The sequence below is a fragment of the Nomascus leucogenys genome, chromosome 15 (genome assembly GCF_006542625.1).
Source record: "Nomascus leucogenys isolate Asia chromosome 15, Asia_NLE_v1, whole genome shotgun sequence".
Lineage (NCBI taxonomy): Eukaryota > Metazoa > Chordata > Mammalia > Primates > Hylobatidae > Nomascus > Nomascus leucogenys.
The window spans coordinates 2,624,969-2,646,943 of record NC_044395.1 but is presented as its reverse complement, the minus strand read 5'-3'; the positions used below and the strand labels follow the sequence as shown (position 1 = coordinate 2,646,943).

At 45.1% G+C, this 21,975-nt stretch overlaps 1 protein-coding gene across 15 annotated transcripts in view; it reads left to right on the top strand.

Annotated features, from left to right (window-relative positions):
* Positions 1–21,736, top strand: part of NTM (neurotrimin) — a 969,816-nt gene extending 948,080 nt beyond the window's left edge. For 5 of the 15 annotated variants that reach the window (XM_030829612.1, XM_030829613.1, XM_030829618.1 and 2 more), the window contains 2 exons: positions 619–770; positions 3,671–5,240. In XM_030829612.1, coding sequence (XP_030685472.1) covers positions 619–770; positions 3,671–3,999 — 481 coding nt within the window. In that variant the 3' untranslated portion in view covers positions 4,000–5,240. Of the gene's footprint in view, positions 1–618; positions 771–3,670; positions 5,241–15,213; positions 15,414–15,441; positions 15,475–20,371 lie in introns of those variants that run through there. The other 10 variants (XM_012495988.2, XM_030829622.1, XM_030829619.1 and 7 more) reach the window with 4 other exon arrangements.
* Positions 21,737–21,975: the final 239 nt, after the last annotated feature.

Below are 21,975 nucleotides of genomic sequence, written 5' to 3'. Positions count from 1 at the left end.
ATTATTGGGAATCTCTAATCCCTCCAGACTAATCCTCTATAATAGTCTGGGCAGATCACTCCTCCCAAGCCCTTCAAAGTCCCCTGATGAGAAAATGATGATTTTTCTCCTCTTCATAGCCAAAAAATTAAGTATTATCTATACAATGCTTCTGGTGCTTCAGGAGAAATTAGATTACCAGGTGCTCAAAAAACATTTTTCTTTCAAATTCCTCACTCAGAAGTTCGAGTTTTTCATTTGCAGGGTTGCCATCATCAGGTCCATACATCTGAGCACCTACTGTGTGAATCATATTGCTGTGAATGCCACACAGCTGGCAGGGGTATTTGTTGTGGTGTTGCTGTCAGACTACAAAGCAAGGATGAGAGGCTAGAGGGATCAGATGTTCTGGTAGGAGTGCCCCTGGGCACATGTGTGAAAATCAAGAAACACGTGTCACTCACTGTGTGTGTGTGAACTAATACTACATTGCGGTGTGGTCAAGTGGATCAAATAGTGGTTATAATGATGTCTGTCAGAAGGGGGGGCAAGGAGAAGATCACGAATCCCTGGGCCTATCTTTTTCCTGTGAGGACACATAACCGTCTTCTTTTCTTTTTTTTGTCTCGTTTCTCTCAGACTGATTGAAGGAAAGAAAGGGGTGAAAGTGGAAAACAGACCTTTCCTCTCAAAACTCATCTTCTTCAATGTCTCTGAACATGACTATGGGAACTACACTTGTGTGGCCTCCAACAAGCTGGGCCACACCAATGCCAGCATCATGCTATTTGGTGAGACTGTGCTCTGAGCTGGGCAAAAAGAAGGGAGAGCTGGGTGGGAGGGCCCCTCAAGGCCAGGGTCAGAGGTTAGCAGAGTATCAGTGGACATGGAGGGGAAGAAGAAAAAGAGAGAGACACAGAAACGGAGAGAGGGAGACAGGGAGGCGGCAGAGAGACAGAGACAGAAAGAGAAAGAACGAGAGACAGTGTACACGTATACAAAGTAGTATATGTATAGTACATGTATAAAAGTAGATCTCAGAAGTGGGAAAAGGAAAACGAAAAAGAATGTTCATGTTTCATTCTATAATGGAAAAGATCCAGAGACAGGAGAAGAATACTTTACTTTGGAATGCCAAAAATGACATATGATTTTTTTTTCTCAGTGATGGCTCCTAAACTGACTGTGGGAATCATAATTGGGTAAAATAGTCAAGAACTCAGAGGGGAACGTTTGCTATTTCAGTCTTTGCTCACTGGCTTAGTGTAAAATTTTCCCTTTTCGGAAGCTGTCTGCAGTCGCTGGGACGTGAAGAGCCCTGCCTTCGTCACATATCTGGCTACTGTACTGATATCAGAAGAAAGTGAGCGAGCTCCCTTGTAAACCCTGATGCCTGCCCCTGCTAGCAGAGAGCTGTGCAGACATGAGCCTGCCTTCCTGATGGTGCCACCAGGCAGGGCTCTGGGCCTCTCATGATGGCTCCATCCCTTGATGAACGCAGATTCTCCCTAAAGGCCACAGGATTAAATTCCGGTTGGCTTTTGGGCAAATCCCTTCATACCCCATCAAGTTCTTGGCGCTTGAGATTTTTCAAATCTGTTTCCCCAATCCCTCATGTTAACAAGCACTCTTGAATGTGATGGGGAAGTAAGAGGAGGCATTTGACAGATAATTTGCAAGAACACAAATTCCTTATATTCTGAGAACTTTGGGATAATCCCATAGCCCAGCCATGTGCCTTTGGTGATAGCTTATGTGGCTTGCTCCGAATCACGAGGCTGCACTGCTTCACCACATGATCTCTGCTTGCCCATTACATCCTCCTGCATTCTACCCGGCACAAATAAGAAAGCCCAGCTTTATCTGAGAGGGCTGGGAAGGAGAAAGCCGCCCTTGATCCCTGAGCCAGTGGCTCAGAAGGGGCAGAGCTGTGATTTGAGTGATTCATGTGTCTGGCCTGTCTCACACAGGAATGATCATAAGAGCCCCTCGCATTTGTCAGGCGTTTTTGGCAGGCGTCTGTCTGCATGAACAGAGACCAGGATTAGGAAGGAACGGACCCCTCCTTCCCTTGCTTTGCAAATCTGAGGCTCCCCCTCCGTTTCCCATTAACCCCTCCCAAGTCCTGCTCTCTGCCCACAGCAGTCCTCATCCTCACAGGGGTAGTCATCTTCCCCCGGCCACCCCCCACTTTGACCTACTCTCTCCTGACTTGGTTGCGTGAAATGGTTCAGCCATTGGCTTTATCACGATTGTCTACTTCCCTGGCTTCTTCCCCATCTCAGGATAAGAATAGGGAGAAGCAGCAAACAGTTCTCTTAAGAGTTGAACAGATGACATTTATGACAAGGAAAGCAGTAAAGCGCAGGTCATAAATATGCTCTTTTCAGCAGGCACACGTGCAGCAATTACAACGTCTACTTCCCGTGCCCCCCTGCCCTATGGGTCTATCAGCATCTGCCCTGTGCTTCCTCTGGGATGTTTCTACCATTGCCAGCTCTCTGGAGTCCAGGGTTTTCTAAAAAGGACATGAAAAAGTAGTGTGTATTCATATATGTATAGAAAGAGTGGGTCACACCAACATGAGTGAATGGGGTACATGTGGGGATGTTGTTTAATGCCAGAAGTCCCGGAGCCTTAACATGCTAAATCTCTAGGGGAGAAAAAGTTTGCAGGATGTTTCAATCAGAAACCAATTTGATTTGTTAGCTTCAGTTGAGAGCTCATTCCTGAGGAGTCCATTGTTAGCAATGCGGCCTGGGTAACATAGTTCTGTGGAGCTCGCAAACCCCATTCCTGTGTGAGATGAGTATTTGCAGCCAATAGTCCGGATGTTATTGTGGCTGCTAGGTTCATTATTGAGGCTCACCATAAATGAGGTCTTTTGACAAATATGAATTTGTTAGGGAATTTTCCATGTCAGTTTCCATTAAAAGCCAACAAGCACACATGGGGCAGGTTGGAAAGCAGCATGTACTTTTTGTGAATATACAAACTTCTTGATGAAGTTTATTCTCCTGTGGCATTATAGAAAGGCAGCAAAATTATCATCATTTTGTCACCAACTTGTGCATAAACTGCACGCTGTCTCCAAGTGGCCTAGACATGGTGCAAGAGACCATAGTCCGGCTGTCCGGGAATACTTAAGCCAAACGGGAACAGGTTAGTCCTTCCCATCACAAGCACCTGATCTCTAAGGTGACAGGGTTTGCAGGGGCCTCTGAGAGTTCTGCTCCCGCACTCGTGAATCACAGTGCTCTGGGGAGCTTGTTCCTACCATGGTGCCAGGGGCAAAAATTTCTGAACGTGGTGTCCTAAAATGAAACGATGGAGGTGGGGAAGTGGGAAACAAGTCTCATCGGAAAAGCAACTTTAGTCCTTTGTTACCCAGTTGGTAGCCTGGCTCAGGATGAGCTAAGAGTGAACCCAACTGCACCAGAAAATGTATGGCATAACCAGCTCCCTGCCTTCCCAGCCACGGCATTCAATATGGAAACAAAGCATGTCAGCGTTTCTCTTGCCGCACCTTGTCCTACCACCTTTGGTTTCTGTCTTCCTTTTTTTAATATATTCCCCCAGAAATGTCTGTGAAAGGCAGTATACAAACTATATATGACAAATATATAGCACTGTATATAATATTTGTGTTTGTTCTCATTTTTCTCTCCTGTGTGTCCCTCAACCAATTTAGAACTAAATGAGCCTACGAGCTCAACTTTGTTGCAAGGTCAGTATCTTCCTTGCTTTATGTTTTGTCTCCCCTTCCCTCTATCCCAGAGCCCCCCTTCCCTTTCCCCTGCTGTGCATTACCCGAAGCTCTTGTCTGTAAAGTGTCTTAGAGGATGCGGAGGGCTATTGAAGGAGGTGATTGGGAGCCAGGGAGCCTTCAAGCTCCCTTTGCTTTGCTCATCCCTTGCTCTCACTCCCCCAGGAGGGCTGGCAAGGGGAAAGAAAGAAAGAAAAGTATTGTTAAATTCTCAATGCCCAGAGATCAGCACAAAGGCAAAGGGTAGAGAGTGAGTCTGGGACCCATAGGAAGACTACTTCAACTGACTGAGCAGTTTTCATAACAAGGGTCCTATTGATGACCTCTCAGCAGCAGAATCAGGCACCAAGCACACGATAATTCAGATATTCTGTCAAACGCATCAAATGGCTCATGAGGTTCTCCAAAGGAGGAAGATAGGCATGGCACTGCATGAGTGGTTGCCAATACACAATGATTTCTAGGGGTGCCACTGGGGTCTAGTTTAGGGCCTGACATTTAGTAGTTCTTTGGGCTTGGATAACTCACTGAGCCTCATTTAGACTCAATTTCCTCTTCTTTACGATACAGTTGATCTACCTTAAACACCTTACAGAGTTGTTCCAACAGTCAGTGAAGAACGCATATTACAAAGGTTTTGAAAACTGTGAGGTGCATGTTGAATCTCCAGGCATAAACTGAAAGACAAGGACGCTCCTCAGTGGAACGTCATAGGGGGTCCTTCACTCATTTCTCAGCCCCTTCTCCACAGTCCCTTTATATCCTCTTCCACTTCCAGTCCTCCCCTGCAAATAGCTCTGGAATCTCTTGCCTGTCTTTGCACGTCCCTTCCAATTTTCTCACTAACCTAGAGTGAGTGACTCGTTAAGACTATGACCAAGAATCCAAGCAAGCAGTGTAATAAAATGTGTGATGCGAGCACTGCCCTCACCCTAAGGACAGTGCTGAGCACAGCAGTAGCCTTTCAGGAAGGCAGCTGTGAAGCCAGGGAGGGGAATGCTTCTCTCACCTTGCATCCCAATCCCCTGACCTCTTCTCCCCACCTCACCCCACACCACCCTGTTCATCCCCTCACATTCTGGCCTTACAAACTGTCATCAGAGGCTGGCTGTAGCCTTTGGAGGTGGAGGGGGAGATGAAAAGAAATGCATTACATGGGAAGCTGCTTAACAGATGAAAAAAAGTACCTTTATCATAGAAAGAGTGAGGGCTGCATTACTCACCTTAGTGATGTACAGCACTACAGCGATGAGCCACGAGCAAGAAAATGAAACAAAGAAATAGAAAGGAAAAGTGAAGCCAATAGACTTATTCAGATTCAACCTATGATTCAACTTGTGTTTACTGAACCTCCATGTGAGCGTATTCACAGACGTAAAATAGAGAGCAGAGCAGTAGAAAAGTGGCTAACAGCTGAGGAGCCAAGGTGGCCGAATAGGAACAGCTCCGGTCTACAGCTCCCAGTGTGAGTGACGCAGAAGACGGGTGATTTCTGCATTTCCAACTGAGGTACTGGGTTCATCTCACTGGGGAGCGCCAGACAGTAGGTGCAGGACAGTGGGTGCAGCGCACTGTGCGCGAGCCAAAGCAATGCCTCACCCAGGAATCACAAGAGGTCAGGGAATTCCCTTTCCTAGTCAAAGAAAGGGGTGACAGACGGCACCTGGAAAATCGGGTCACTCCCACCCCAATACTGCGCTTTTTCAACAGGCTTAAAATATGGCACACCAGGAGATTATATCCTGCACCTGGCTTGGAGAGTCCTATGCCCACGGAGTCTCACTCATTGCTAGCACAGCAATCTGAGATCAAACTGCAAGGCAGGAGCAAGGCTGGGGGAGGGGCGCCCACCATTGCCAAGTTAATTGTTTGATTAGGTAAACAAAGCAGCTGAGAAGCTCGAATTGGGTGGAGCCCACCACAGCTCAAGGAGGCCTGCCTGCCTCTGTAGGCTCCACCTCTGGGGGCAGGGCACAGACAAACAAAAAGACAGCAGTAACCTCTGCAGACTTAAATGTCCCTCTCTGACAGCTTTGAAGAGGGTAGTGGTTCTCCCTGCACCAAGCTGGAGATCTGAGAACAGGCAGACTGCCTCCTCAAGTGGGTCCCCAACCCCAGAGTAGCCTAACTGGGAGGCAGCCCCCAGTAGGGGCAGACTGACACCTCATACGACCAGGTACTTCTCTGAGACAAAACTTACAGGGAAAAATCAGGCAGCAGCATCAGCAGTTCACCAATATCCGCTGTTCTGCAGCCACTGCTGCTGATACCCAGGCAAACAGCATCTGGAGTAGACCTCTAGCAAACTCCAACAGACCTGCAGCTGAGGGTCCTGTCTGTTTGTTAGAAGGAAACTAACAAACAGAAAGGACATCCACACCAAAAACCCTTCTGTACGTCACCATCATCAAAGACCAAAGGTAGATAAAACCACAAAGATGGGGAAAAAAAAAACAGAGCAGAAAAACTGGAAACTCTAAAAAGCAGAGCGCCTCTCCTCCTCCAAAGGAACGCAGCTCCTCACCAGCAATGGAACAAAGCTGGATGGAGAATGACTTTGACAAGTTGAGAGAAGAAGGCTTCAGACGATAAAACTACTCCAAGCTACAGGAGGAAATTCAAACCAATGGCAAAGAAGTTAAAAGCTTTGAAAAAAAATTAGACGAATGGATAACTACAATAACCAATGCAGAGAAGTCCTTAAAAGACCTGGTGGAGCTGAAAACCAAGGCACGAGAGATGCAGAAGCCTCAGTGGCCAATGCGATCAACTGGAAGAAAGGGTATCAGTGATGATGGAAGACGAAATGAATGAAATGAAGCGAGAAGAGAAGTTTAGAGAAAAAAGAATAAAAAGAAACGAACAAAGCCTCCAAGAAATATGGGACTATGTGAAAAGACCAAATCTACCTCTGATTGGTGTACCTGAAAGTGATGGGGAGAATGGAACCAAGTTGGAGAACACTCTGCAGGATATTATCCAGTAGAACTTCCCCAATCTAGCAAGGCAGGCCAACATTCAAATTCAGGAAATACAGAGAATGCCACAAAGATACTTCTTGAGAAGAGCACCTCCAAGACACATAATTGTCAGATTCACCAAAGCTGAAATGAAGGAAAAAATGTTAAGGGCAGCCAGAGAGAAAGGTTGGGTTACCCACAAATGGAAGCCCATCAGACTAACAGCTGATGTCTCAGCAGAAACTCTACAAGCCAGAAGAGCGTGGGGGCCAATATTCAACATTCTTAAAGAAAAGCATTTTCAATCCAGAATTTCATATCCAGCCAAACTAGCTTCATAAGTGAAGGAGAAATAAAATACTTTACAGACAAGCAAACGCTGAGAGATTCTGTCACCACCAGGCCTGCCCTACAAGAGCTCCTGAAGGAACCACTAAACATGGAAAGGAACAACAGGTACCAGCCACTGCAAAAACATGCCAAATTGTAAAGACCATCGAGGCTAGGCAGAAACTGCATCAACTAATGAGCAAAATAACCAGCTAACATCATAATGACAGGATAAAATTCACACATAACAATATTAACTTTGCATGTAAATGGGCTAAATGCTCCAATTAAAAGACACAGACTGGCAAATTGGATAAAGAGCCAACAGCCATCAGTGTGCTGTATTCAGGAAACACATCTCATGTGCAGAGACACACATAGGCTCAAAATAAAGGGATGGAGGAAGATCTGCCAAGCAAATGGAAAACAAAAAAAGGCAGGGGTTGCAATCCTAGTCTCTGATAAAACAGACTTTAAACCAACAAAGATCAAAAGAGACAAAGAAGGCCATTACATAATGGTAAAGGGATCAATTCAACAAGAAGAGCTAACTATCCTAAATATATATGCACCCAACACAGGAGCACCCAGATTCATAAAGCAAGTCCTGAGTGACCTACAAAGAGACTTAGACTCCCACAAAATAATAATGGGAGACTTTAACACCCCACTGTCAACATTAGACAGATCAACAAGACAGAAAGTTAAAAAGGATACCCAGGAATTGAACTCAGCTCTGCACAAAGTGTACCTAATAGACATCTACAGAAACTCTCCACCCCAAATCAACAGAATATACATTCTTTCCAGCACCACACCACACCTACTCCAAAATTGACCACAGAGCTGGAAGTAAAGCTCTCCTCAGCAAATGTAAAAAAACAGAAATTATAACAAACTGTCTCTCAGACCACAGTGCAATCAAACTACAACTCAGAATTAAGAAGCTCACTCAAAACCGCTCAACTACATGGAAACTGAACAACCTGCTCCTGAATGACTACTGGGTAAATAATGAAACGAAGACAGAAATAAAGATGTTCTTTGAAACCAACAAGAACAAAGACACAAAATACCAGAATCTCTGGGACACTTTCAAAGCAGTGTGTAGAGGGAAATTTATAGCACTCAATGCCCACAAGAGAAAGCAGGAAAGATCTAAAATTGACACCCTAACATCACAATTAAAAGAACTAGAAAAGCAAGAGCAAACACATTCAAAAGCTAGCAGAAGTCAAGAAATAACTAAGATCAGAGCAGGACTGAAGGAAATAGAGACACAAAAACCCTTCAAAAAATTAATGAATCCAGGACCTGGTTTCTTGAAAAGATCAACAAAATTGATAGACTGCTAGCAAGACTAGTAAAGAAGAAAAGAGAGAAGAATCAAATAGATGCAATAAAAAATGATAAAGGGGATATCACCACCGATCCCACAGAAATACAAACTACCATCAGAGAATACTATAAACAACTCTACACAAATAAACCAGAAAATCTAGAAGAAATGGATATATTCCTGGAAACATACACCCTCCCAAGACTAAACCAGGAAGAAGTTGAATCCCTGAATAGACTAATAACAAGTTCTGAAATTGTGCCAATAATCAATAGCCTACCAACCAAAAAAAGCCCAGGGCCAGAATGGATTCACAGCTGACTGCTACCAGAAGTACAAAGAGGATCTGGTACCATTCCTTCTGAAACTATTCCAAATCAACAGAAAAAGAGGAAATCCTCCCTAACTCATTTTATGAGGCCAGCATCATCCTGATACCAAAGCCTGGCAGAGATACAACCAAAAAAGAGAATTTTAGACCAATATCCTTGATGAACATTGATGCAAAAATCCTCAATAAAATACTGGCAAACCGAATCCAGCAGCACATCAAAAAGCTTATACACCATGATCAAGTAGGCTTCATCCCTGGGATGCAAGGCTGGTTCAACATACACAAATCAATAAATGTAATCCAGCATATAAACAGAACCAAAGACAAAAACCACATGATTATCTCAATAGATGCAGAAAAGGCCTTTCACAAAATTCAACAACCCTTCATGCTAAAAACTCTCAATAAATTAGGTATTGATGGGACATATCTCAAAATAAAAAGAGCTATCTATGACAAACCCACAGCCAATATCATACTGAATGGTCAAAAACTGGAAGCATTCCCTTTGAAAACTGGCACAAGACAGGGATGCCCTCTCTCAACACTCCTATTCAACATAGTGTTGGAAGTTCTGGCCAGGGCAGTCAGGCAGGAGAAGGAAATAAAGGGTATTCAATTAGGAAAAGAGGAAGTCAAATTGTCCTTGTTTGCAGATGACTTGATTGTGTATCTAGAAAACCCTATCATCTCAGCCCAAAATCTCCTCAAGCTGATAAGCAACTTCAGCAAAGACTCAGGATACAAAATCAATGTACAAAAATCACAAGCGTTCTTGTACACCAATAACAAACAGAGAGCCAAATCATGAGTGAACTCCCATTCACAATTGCTTCAAAGAGAATAAAATACCTAGGAATCCAACTTACAAGGGATGTGAAGGACCTCTTCAAGGAAAACTACAAACCACTGCTCACTGAAATAAAAGAGGATACAAACAAATGGAAGAACATTCCATGCTCATGGGTAAGAAGAATTAATATCGTGAAAATGGCCATACTGCCCAAGGTAATTTATAGATTCAATGCCATCCCCATCAAGCTACCAATGACTTTCTTCACAGAATTGGAAAAAACTACTTTAAGGTTCATATGGAACCAAAAAATAGCCCACATCGCCAAGGGAATCCTAAGCCAAAAGAACAAAGCTGGAGGCATCACGCTACCTGACTTTAAACTATACTACAAGGCTACAGTAACCAAAACAGCATGGTACTGGTACCAAAACAGAGATATAGACCAATGAAACAGAACAGAGTCCTCAGAAATAATGCCGCATATCGACAATTATCTGATCTTTGACAAACCTGACAAAAACAAGCAATGGGGAAAGGATTCCCTATTTAATAAATGGTGCTGGGAAAACTAGCTAGCCATATGTAGAAAGCTGAAACCGGATCCCTTCCTTACACCTTATACAAAAATTAATTCAAGATGGATTAAAGACTTACATGTTAGGCCTAAAACCATACAAATCCTAGAAGAAAACCTAGGCAATACCATTCAGGACATAGGCATGGGCAAGGACTTCATGTCTAAAACACCAAAAGCAATGGCAACAAAAGCCACAATTGACAAATGAGGTCTAATTAAACTAAGGAGCTTCTGCACAACAAAAGAAACTACCATCAGAGTAAACAGGCAACCTACACAATGGGAGAAAATTTTTGCAACCTACTCATCTGACAAAGGGCTAATATCCAGGATCTACAATGAACTCAAACAAATTTACAAGAAAAAAACAAACAACCCCATCAAAAAGTGGGCAAAGGACATGAACAGACACTTCTCAAAAGAAGACATTTATGCAGCCAAAAAACACATGAAAAAATGCTCATCATCACTGGCCATCAGAGAAATGCAAATCAAAACCACAATGAGATACCATCTCACACCAGTTAGAATTGGCATCATTAAAAAGTCAGGAAACAACAGGTGCTGGAGAGGATGTGGAGAAATAGGAACACTTTTACACTGTTGGTGGTACTGTAAACTAGTTCAACCATTGTGGAAGTCAGTGTGGCGATTCCTCAGGGATCTAGAACTAGAAATACCATTTGACCCAGCCATCCCATTACTGGGTATATACCCAAAGGATTATAAATCATGCTGCTATAAAGACACATGCACACGTATGTTTATAGCGGCACTATTCACAATATCTAAGACTTGGAACCAACCTAAATGTCCAACAATGATAGACTGGATTAAGCAAATGTGGTACATATACACCATGGAATACTATGCATCCATAAAAAATGATGAGTTCATGTCCTTTGTAGAGACATGGATGAAACTGGAAACCATCATTCTCAGCAAACTATCGCAAGACTTGCTTGTGATAAGTATAGCACATACAATCATGTACAGTATGTAATACCTGATAATAAGCGACTACATTACTGGTTTATGTATTTGCTATACCATACTTTTTTGTCGTTATTTTAAAGTATACTCCTACTTATTAAAAAAGTTAATTGGCCAGGCACGGAGGCTCACACCTGCAATCCCAGCATGTTCTCACTCATAGGTGGGAATTGAACAGTGAGAACACATGGACACAGGAAGGGGAACATCATACACTGGGACTGTTGTGGGGTGGGGGGAGGGGGCAGCGATAGCATTAGGAGATATACCTAATGCTAAATGGCGAGTTAATGGGTGCAGCACACCAACATGGCACATGTATACATATGTAACCTGCACGTTGTGCACATGTACCCTAAAACTTAAAGTAAAATAATAATAAAATAAAAAAAAAGAAAGAAAAGTGGCTAACATACAGTACCAGGGAAGTGAGAGAGCCTGGAGCATGGGCAGGCATTGCTATGGCTATGCTTTCAGAAGGACTGAGCTAGTTCTGACCACTGAGATCTTTATTCTCAGAGGAAATTGGAGCTTTTGAAACTCAGGTAGGGGTTTTTAACAAGAGAGTATTTAACAGAAGGTGTACTCAACTCACAGAGTGAACAGCATCCCATAGCAAAGGCAACTGCAGGAAAACCAGCCAGAAATACAAACGAAAGCAAACAGGTTACTTTACCTGCTCACTGAGCAGGGGGCAAAGAGCCCCCATCTGCTGAGACGAAGCTGGGCTGCTCACTTCTCTCCTATGAACTGATGACTCTGCGTGGAAGGCTTTCTGTGCCAACTTGCTCCCGATTCTTTCGATGTGCTCAACCCCTCATCTCAACAACCTTCTTGGGTGTAGGAGAATGGGTCAGCGACGAAGACTGTGGATATCTAAAATGTTATGACAGTTGGATTAGTACAGTCTTCAGTAGAGCTGCTGGACTCTTGTACAATGAGAAATTATTTAGAGAAAACAGCCCTTGCACCTGGGCTCATTTACTGCACTCATGTGTTCATTCCCCTGCCTCCTTTGCTAGTCTTCGATACAATAGAGAGCTATGTATTTTTTCTCAGGAAATACTCTCCAAGTTATACTCACCTTACCTCAGAAATACCAAGAAAGATTTACATGAATGCATGGATTTCCACTGACAGAGTACACTTGGCTTTAAGAGAAGTTCAAAGCTATTTTGCTAACCAATATCTGGATGGACTAGAAGTATTTTGATAAGAGAATTTCGTCCTTCCTCAGCATTTTCTGCTGCCATTGAAGTATTTTTCTGCTTCCCTTCTGCAAACAAAACAGATTGCATGTCACCTCTCCTATTAATATTTGGTGGTGCAGGACTCTCACGGTGATAAATAAGGACTCAAGGATGTTCCACCATCCCTCACTGAACTTCTGCACAGGAAAGTGCACTCAGGCCACAGTGCAAACTCAGCGGCTCCGTGGCTGTTCCTTTTCCACCCACTAGCCCTTTGTCTTTTATCTCCTAGGCATTAAGTCAGATTTGATGGTATCAGTGGGCTGGGAAAGGTTGGCTGATTAATGTCTGTAAACCTCACAGTGACCATCAAAGCAATTTATTAAAGAATGGGGGACTAAAGTAAACTCTGTGTATCAGAAAGAAACAATTGCAGCAGAAGAGATTATTAGTTCTTCCCTGCAGAGGATTAAAGACAGTTAATTAGGTCAAGTCATCCAGTGGTTAAGCATTTCTATGGTATCTGTGTGTCTAGATAACAAAAAGTACAAAACAAAGAAAATTCCCTCACCCTCTTGCTAGAAGGTTTGTATATCCATCTTCACATGAAACCAGCCCTCCTCTGCCCACTGGAGCCAGACAACAGCCCTTTGCTTACCTGGACACTTGGATTCAGCCAATTGGCTTTGCTGGCAAAAATATAACTTTCTGAATTGAGCAGACACTGAATATTGACTTAGAGATGGGGTGGGAGGGTTCTTTTTACTGTTGTTTTCTTCTTTTTATCCTTTCTTTCCCCCTCCTCTCCCCTTTCCTCTCTCCTTTTCTTCCTTCCTGTCTCCCTCCCTTCCTTCCTCCCTTTCTTTCTTCCTTCCTTCCATCCTTTTTCTTTCTTTTCAACATATTTTCCCACCCTCCCTGACCTGTTGTTAATATACCATTAACAAAGAGATCAATTAAATTTCAGTTAAAGTCTTGGTGTGGAAAATGCATGCTTGACAAGCTTGAATTTTCAGGGATTGTTTATGTTCCTGATAGTCAAGATGTTACTCAAAGACTTGAGCTTGTGGCCAGGACTAGCTTTGGTGGCTCAAGCAAGGCTCCTGCTTCTGGAAGCGGGACACAACACACACTGGACAGAAGCATGTCAAGCATGGCACAGAGGACAGTGCCAGCATATGCACCTTCTCCTTTGTACCAAAGCAAGGGGGGGTGGACTGGCATGAGCATGATGGGTTTAGAGTATATACGAAAATATCCTGGCATTTCCACCTCATTGTGGTGGGCTAGAAGTGGGATCAAAAGGACCCTCTAGTTGACTTGAAAGGGTTGAACAATTGCTACCTGGAAAAGCCCAAGGATGAATTCTAGCTAAAGTCAAGGATGAGCGTCAATTTTTCTTTACCTATGTGGACACTAAAAAGAGTTGGCCATCTTTCAAGTAGTGTGTGTTGGAGATTTAAAGGGAGAGAAAAAAACCCCATCTGGATGGAATAATTAAGCTGAAGTTTTTTGGGGGTCTTTGTTTATAGAAAACCTCTGGTATTTTCAGCAGAAACTTGTGCTTTCAATGCATTCTTCTTTCTGATAGTCTCAAATGCCAGGTGAAGGCTCTTCCTGTGTCCTTCCTCCAGCACAGTCTGAACCAGTATGCCCATCACTCTCTGGATGAGCCCCCCAAAACTGCTTGTGGTTTGGGGGTAAAAGTTTTATCATTACTTTATCTCCCCAAGTCTGTCTTCAGTCCCTCCTTCCTCCTTCCCGTTATCTTTTTTTCTTGGCACAGAGAGGCTCAAAAATCACTGGTACCTACATAAGACAATTAATGAAAATAGCCCTTCCCCCTCCTTAGCTTCTGAACTTGTTTCTGGGGCCCAGCAAGCCCTTCAAGGGACCATCCTTTTTAAATGCACAGGCAACATGTTATCGTCACCCCTGGCTTTTCCTTACCATCCTGCTGTACATCAGATATTTTCTCAATCACAAAACTTTGATCGTAGATAAACCCTTTCCCTCTTTGTACCTTCAGGGTGGCTTCTCAGGGTCGCTCATGCTCACTTAAATCAAGAGGGATATCGTGTGTCAGGTGATTTTAAAGAGTAGATTGAGAGCATGAATGCACAGGTATGTATTCATCTGACTTTGAGCAAATGTTTTAGTTGCTTTTAGAATGAGTTATATCTATGTTGTCTTTCTGTATTCGAGGACCTTTACAAAGAGAACACAGACTCCCGAGGTATCACTTTGATGCAAAAAGCTTTAGTGCCAATTTCCTTCCTCTCTGTATCCAGGGTGAACAACAAAGAGGGAAGTAAAAGATTAGAGATCATTCCAAATTCAGGCCAAACAAGGCATCTACTATCCACAGAAAAGGTGGAGAGACTCCATAGATTGTTCTGAGAGTTGAAGCTGGTGAAATGGAGATCTTTCACAGTCTAGGCAGCAGAGAGGGGCCAGCCTCCTAGCATTTCTACAGGGAGGTCCCAGCAAGTGCAACTGTAGCAGCACGGGTGTGGGTCAGAGCCGCAGGCTGCCCCAGAGAGATGAAGCCCTGTGGGACCAGCTTGGTATTGTCCAACTCATCAAGAAAAGTCAAATGTCAATGGTTTGGGCTCCTCTGGTACATGGAAGCTAATTCATCAGTGTTTCTAAATGCATAGCTAAATGCCAGTCAAACTTCTGCATTTCAAATACAGCATGAGCACCTACATTCAAATGCTGTAGTATAAATCCATATGTAGCAATCAACTTTATACGTAAGACCTACAGGCTTCAACTAATTAGATGATAGCCTGATGACCAAAGAAAGAAAATTGTTCTACAAAGGAGATTTGGTTTGGTGCCTCAGGCTCCAAAGGTGCAGCTGTGTCACCTGCTAAAATCAGGCGGACATCTTGGCTCTGCTTCCGTCTGTGGTCCAATCTGACTGTCGTTCACATCCTTCTCCAGACACCTGCTCACCTCTTGAAGCAACTGGCTGCCCAAGTAAACCAGAAAACCAGAGGGGGTCACATAGGAGGGCTGGGAAGTGGTCAGGACAGCAAGGGACACGGGCAAGAGGCCCAGGGACACTGCTGCACCAGGAGCACCAGCTTCTTCCTGAAATCATCTGAGGGCAAAGTGAGCATCTCCATCTGCTTTCGACCTTAACAGTGGCTTGTTTTTAATTTCTTTTAGAAGTGAAAACTACAGCCCTGACCCCTTGGAAAGGTTTGTATATTTTTCAGACAGCTGCTGCCTTGGTGGGTGTGGGGTATGTAAAACTCTTCACCTTCCTCCCAGATGCCTTCTTTCCTGAGCTAACTCCAGGAAGCAGCACAGAGGGAACCCTCCCCCGACCTTGAACCATCTCCGTGTCAATTTAGATTAACCCCATCCCCAAGGACATCCAATCCTTCCTGGATAGATCCCACTTGCAGTAGCCTAACTTCTCTTTGCTGGCGGCACTAATGAGCACCTGTCAGTGCCCAGAATAGCTCCATCTCTGGGCTTCTCTGCACCAGGCCTGCCTCTTTTCTCACACACGGATGCTCTAATGCAGCGATCTTCTCAGACCTTGGCCCTGCATGCTGCCCTTGCTTGCACCATTCTTTCTATCTCTCTAACTTGGAGCTGGAAGGGAAGTGGCGAGGGGAGGGGAAGATGGGAGGAAGGGGGAGGTTCTTGGGTGAGTCACTTGGCTACGAATAAAATGCATCTTATTTGAAGCTTTCATTCCTGCCAGATGTTTCCGATGGATAATTGACACTCATCACAGTTCTCTGGGACCCTAACTGTCCTGGTAATTAGTCTCTTTAGGCCTCCGCAGCTCTCTAATGAGATAGAGACAATAAAGGCATTCACTGTGGAGTGGAGGCGTGTCTGAATGAAGAATGGAGGCCTCATCTGCATGGCCCATGTAACTAGGCAGATGGGCTGAGCTGTCGCTCTGGCCAAGCACTGGCTTTGAGAGGGCCTTGATCCCAGGGTGCTGTGGTCCATGCCCGCCTGGACCTAAGGTCTTCATCTCATGGAATCCTTCCACATAGCATTCATTCAGCGTGGGATGGCCTGCGGGAAGCAGCCCAGCGGCACGCCTGTGGTTCTCACCTTAACCTGTACCCAGGTGGAGCAGGCCATGAGGCCACACTCTCTTCCTTCTCTGAAGATGCATCGCTGAGATAGTGGGAAGATAGTTGCATTTGAAGACAGAAGTCAAGAGACTTGGGAAAGTCACTTAAGCTTCCTGAAGTTCAGTTTCCACATGTTAGAAAGAGAGATAATAATTCTCATCTCCTACGCGAGTGTCATTAAGGTGTTGTGATAGCTTTCCAAATGCAAGCGCTCTATTTGAAATCCTAATTGACATGGCGTTGCTTCTATGTAGATAGACACTCAGCCACAGGAATTCTAACTTGTACTGGATATAGTTAGAAAAGGGGAGGAAAGGTATTTGGAAGAGGAAATTGAGGTAAAGCGGAGGGCAAGGTACGAAAAAAGTTTTTGTTTTGTTTTGTTTTCTTCAAGTATAATTTTAAGCAAAAGTAAAATGCAAAGACAAATAAATGTGGATATGTCAGCATGAGTGGCAATGCCCCCTCCTTCTTTCAACAAACATTGGTTGAATACCTGCCACGGGCCAATGAGATACAGACTCTGCTCTTAAGGAACTTACTGCATAGAGGACAGAGGAGGAAATACAAATAAGTTAGGCAAAGAGAATTATGACACAAGGTGGTAAGTATTTTACTAGTGGGATGTGTATGGCAATGAGCAAGGCAGGGAAGGCCGCCTGCAAGAGGTGTCTGAAGGCTGGAAGAGGAGCTGGAATGAAGAGTAAGAGTGATGTGGGTGAGGCGTATTTCGGACAGAGGGGAGAGTGTGTGAGGGTGGGAAAAAAGACCCTCCCCTGTGTGCACACATGTGGTTATGTGGCAAGGGGCAAGGGCACCGAACTAGGTGTGGCAAGAAGAGACACCAAAGGTGCAGACGGCAGGCGCATCACGAAATGCAGTGCTCGGTCCACTGAGAAGCTGGGCTTGGTGCTAACCTGTTGGCCTCAAATGAGGATCATGATCGATTTGGGGTAGAAACATCACCCTGGAATTAGCATAAAGAATAAATTCCAGGGGTCAAGGCCACAGGTGGCAAGGCCCAATTGGTGAACATTTTTGGGAATTGAAAGACGAGATGGTGCAGACTGTCTTCTTTGAGAGGATGTCTCCTTAGAGAGAATGCCCCTGCCTCAGGGCTACCCCTGTTTCCTTCTCCTTCTGTCCAGCTTGGTCCAGGTCTGGTGTCCTGGATGTGCTGAAGAGACAGACAGGTTCCGGGGGTGGCGAGTGCATGTACCTGTGGGGTGGGCTGCACAGACCGATATGGTCACATAGTCAGTGCCAGCCACTCACCAGCCTGAGATGGAGATGGAGAGCATCAGAGGGGCTGCTCAGGCTTTTCCCAGATATACTACAAGCAAGCGAATGGCTAGCAGGCACTTGGTGGCCTTTTTCTGTCTTCCATAGGAAGAATTTTCTAACACAACAGGTGAGGACTCGTCTTTACAAGCTCTCTGTGGTGCCTCCCAGCATGGAGCAGATCCACAAAAGAACTCTGAGGGGCATAGCAAGGAGACCAAACACAGGCACCCAGGGAGAGCGCCTGGCATAGCCGCAGGGCCATTGAGATGTGCCACGGGGGCGTTTGCCCGCTCTCAGTCGTCTCCCGAGCTGCACAGTCCCCAGCCTGGAAACAAGGTTTCAACATTCCCTTACATGGTAACCACGCCAGGCCTCTGCTGGGCTGAACACCTGGCTGTGGCATTCTCCTCCCTGGAGGCTTCCACTGGCTGGTCAGGCTGAAAGGAGGGAGTGCGGAAGAGAGGAGAGAACACCTCAGTGCAGGGAAGCAGCACTTGTTTTTCATCTCTTACCCAGGGCATCTTCTTAGTCACGGGGAGGGAGTGGGAGACGGGAGGTGGGAGTGTGCGGGAATTGAACGGGAAATGGGTTTCAAAGATGTGTGTGGATGTTCAGGAGAGCACAAGGGATGAAAGAGGCAGAGCAGTGTGCTGACAGCTGTGTGTCCTGCCGGGAGTTAAGGACTCCAGTGTGCAGGACACGTGTGGAATTGTACTGTGAGATTCACGCGTATGAAGACAGAATGTGATCACTGACTCTGTTGAGGCAAAACATTCGACCTGGCTTCCATAAAGGCCTGCTGGGCCACGTGGACTCAGAACCACCCTTGCCATCTCAGAGTCCTCCGCCTCAGGCACAGACAAGGGCCTTGGTGGGAAGAATCTTGGAGTTGCCCAGAGGGGAAGGACTTACGCAGAACAGAGGAGCATAATCTCTCACCCTTGAAGGCATCCAGTGGAGGCTTCCCTCCTTTGATTCCAAAGAATGTGCTGTGTAGGTGACAGAGTGAGCCTCTACAAAGGGGGAACGTCTGGTGATGGTTTTTGTGGACACATAGTAGTTAGATTCTAGAAGACACAACCAGTTAGTTAGTGACCGATCCTAAATGACAAGCGTTTCTGGGTTGAAATGTAAATCCGCGGGAGATTTACAGGAGTGCTCCTTGGTCACCTGTATCCTAGCACGCATGCCTTTGGTTTTGTCTTTTCTCCTTAATGCAGGGTAGAGAGAGTAAGTATCCCCTGGGCTTCTCAGCATCGGGATCTGCACCGCTGAGAAGCTCTGGCCTTAGGGATACTGCGAATCAGACACCAGGGAAACATGAGGTTGACGACCTGTTGCATTTCAATCTCGTGGCTACCTGTTTAGCCACTGCCCCCAAATTAGGGATTTATCCCAAAAGGCCAAGACATAAAATCATATGGAGACTGCCTCCAAGCCAGGAGTTCTAGACTTGATGGAATAATCCCACATGGAATTGAGAAGCCTGTTTTGATTTTGATTTGTTTTAGCCAGAAATGTCTCCAACGGCTGAGCATCCAAGTCAGACAGGCAGGTTCTGGCTTTGTTCCTTATTCCCTAATCCAGGAGGACATGGACTTAGTGAGGCCACCAGCTTTAAATACCTCTATTAAATTCAATGCAACAGCGTATGCCAGAGCAGGTCCAGTCTGAGAAGGTGGCCTAGTTCCTTGAGTACCTAATTCATCTGGGCATCCAAACTTATGTAATCTACAGAAATCAAAGCTCCACTGGTCCTGGGGTTTCTTGGCCACAAGGGCTGAGGTAGCCAGAAAACATATGTTTCAGAACAATAGGGAAGCTGCTGGGGAACTGTACTGCCTTGCAGTTCTCCTGCCTCCTGTGTTTGTCTCCATCTCAAAGAGTATCTGTTTGCAGGCCATGTCAGTGTGTGCCTCCTAGGGAAAGGTGCCCCCCACTGCCCCACCAAAGGACATGCACTGGGGCCGGTTCTGCATCTCAGTGTCCTCATTGATCTCCAGTTACATCCACATGCACAGGAAGGCTTCCTGTTCCTTTGTTTGACTCACCTCCATCCATGTGGGCTGGCTTCGGCCTTGCAGGCATGTGATCCTTGAGCTGTATCTGCTCTTCCCCCATCCAGATGGGGAAGAGGTCAAGTGCTCCAGGTGGAACCCAGGTGCCCTGCTCTGAGATAGAGTGATTGGCAGGATGGCCTCTGTGCCCAAGGCAGCAGAAGCAGCAGGCAGACAGATTGTTTTGTCCAACAGATTCTTTTCTGAGCCACAGGCCAAGCAGCTGGAGGGTAGGTGAGTATTTCAGGCAGGCAGTGCTCAGAAGTGGATGGGTGATGAGGCACTCAGCACAGTAGTCTGACTTTATTAAAGCTCTGTGTAGGATATTAATGAATCTGCCACCTTCTTCTTGAATTTGAGCCTGAGCCATGGCCTTTGCATGTTATGACACAGTAAGGAAGAAGGCCCAGGACACTTTAACCTGAGCCTCATGTTCTCTCCTTGCAGGGGAAGGCTTCCTGTTATATAGTGTGTGTGTCTTGGGGATGTGAGCCATAGAACGTTCACTTCTAATGCTGGGGCTGGAACACCACGTGTTTCACTTAGAGGGACGACTCACCAGGGGCAAGGCCAAATGACAGCAGACCAGGCAACCACCAGGCTTTCCTTCCATTTTCTCCCAGACCACTCACAGCGAGTGTGTTCTCTCCACAGGCCCAGGCGCCGTCAGCGAGGTGAGCAATGGCACGTCGAGGAGGGCAGGCTGCGTCTGGCTGCTGCCTCTTCTGGTCTTGCACCTGCTTCTCAAATTTTGATGTGAGTGCTACTTCCCCACCCGGGAAAGGCTGCCGCCACCACCACCACCAACACAACAGCAATGGCAACACCGACAGCAACCAATCAGATATATACAAATGAAATTAGAAGAAACACAGCCTCATGGGACAGAAATTTGAGGGAGGGGAACAAAGAATACTTTGAGGGGAAAGAAGTTTTAAAAAAGAAATTGAAAATTGCCTTGCAGATATTTAGGTACAACTGAGTTTTCTTTCTTTTCCCAAACGGGAAGAACGCAGCACACCCAGCTTGGACCCACTGCAAGCTGCATCGCGTGACCTCTCTGGTGCCAGTGTGGGCAACGGCCCAGCCGCTCTGCCCACAGAGTGCCCCCACGTGGAACGTTCTGGAGCTGGCCATCCCAAATTCAATCAGTCCATTGAGACGAACAGAGTGAGACCTTCCGGCCCAAGTGTGGCGCTGCGGGCACTTTGGTAGACTGTGCCACCACGGTGTGTGTTGTGAAACGTGAAATAAGAAAGACAGAGAAAGAAAGAAAAAGGAAACAAAATAAGACCGTCTGACAGCAACAACAATCCCACGAACAACAGTCACAAAAGATATCGTTAAACTTTTTTTTTTTTATCATTTTACTACATGAACATCATGGATAACAAGGGATTCTGATTCATTATTAATTTTATTAATTATATTTTCTGATATGAGTCTAGAACTTACTGCAAAAACAAGACAAAACTAAAAAAATACAACTGAAAAGGGTGAAGAGAAGTATGTTTGTTAAACAGTAAAAATGAATAGTCTACTTCTTAACTAGGTTTACAACTGGTGGACCACACACCAGGCACTAATCACCTGGTGAGGATTTGGCATATCCACCAAAAAATACATCCGATTTAACCAACATCTCCACCAGCGCTACAGACTCCTCCCGATTCTGGCATCTCATGCAGACAATACGATGCTCTCTACACAGTTTAGAAATGGAAAGGTGATCTGCACTGTATCTTGGGTTTGTTGGCTATGCTTCTTTTGATGACATATATTATACAGTATATATATACATATATTTTTTTTGTTAGAGTTCTAGCCATTTTATTTCTCTGCAGGGTCCTTTCTCAGACATTACTGCATGCTGTATATGGCGTTAGCTGTGTGTTGATCTTCTAAAAGATGATAGAGTTTACTGGTAATTGTGTAATCAGCTCCTGCCTTTTTATTTTCTTGGGTTATTTACATGTCAGAGACATTTATAAAAAGTGAAAAGATAAAAAAAAAAAAAAACCGACTAATACCAGGCGCAGCATCTTTCCAGGTGTGGCTCTGCGCGTAGGTCACCCCAGGTGGCCCCACTCTCTCCATCCTGCCCTGTGGCATTAACAGACAGCAAGCAGCTGAACAAGCAGAACCGTCAGTACCCACTTGCTTTAGCCCATTATGGGAATCTCTGATGCCTTTGTGACCACTGGAGAGTTTAATCCTCTTGGTTTATTTTATTTAATTTCCCACCTTTGTGTGAGTGT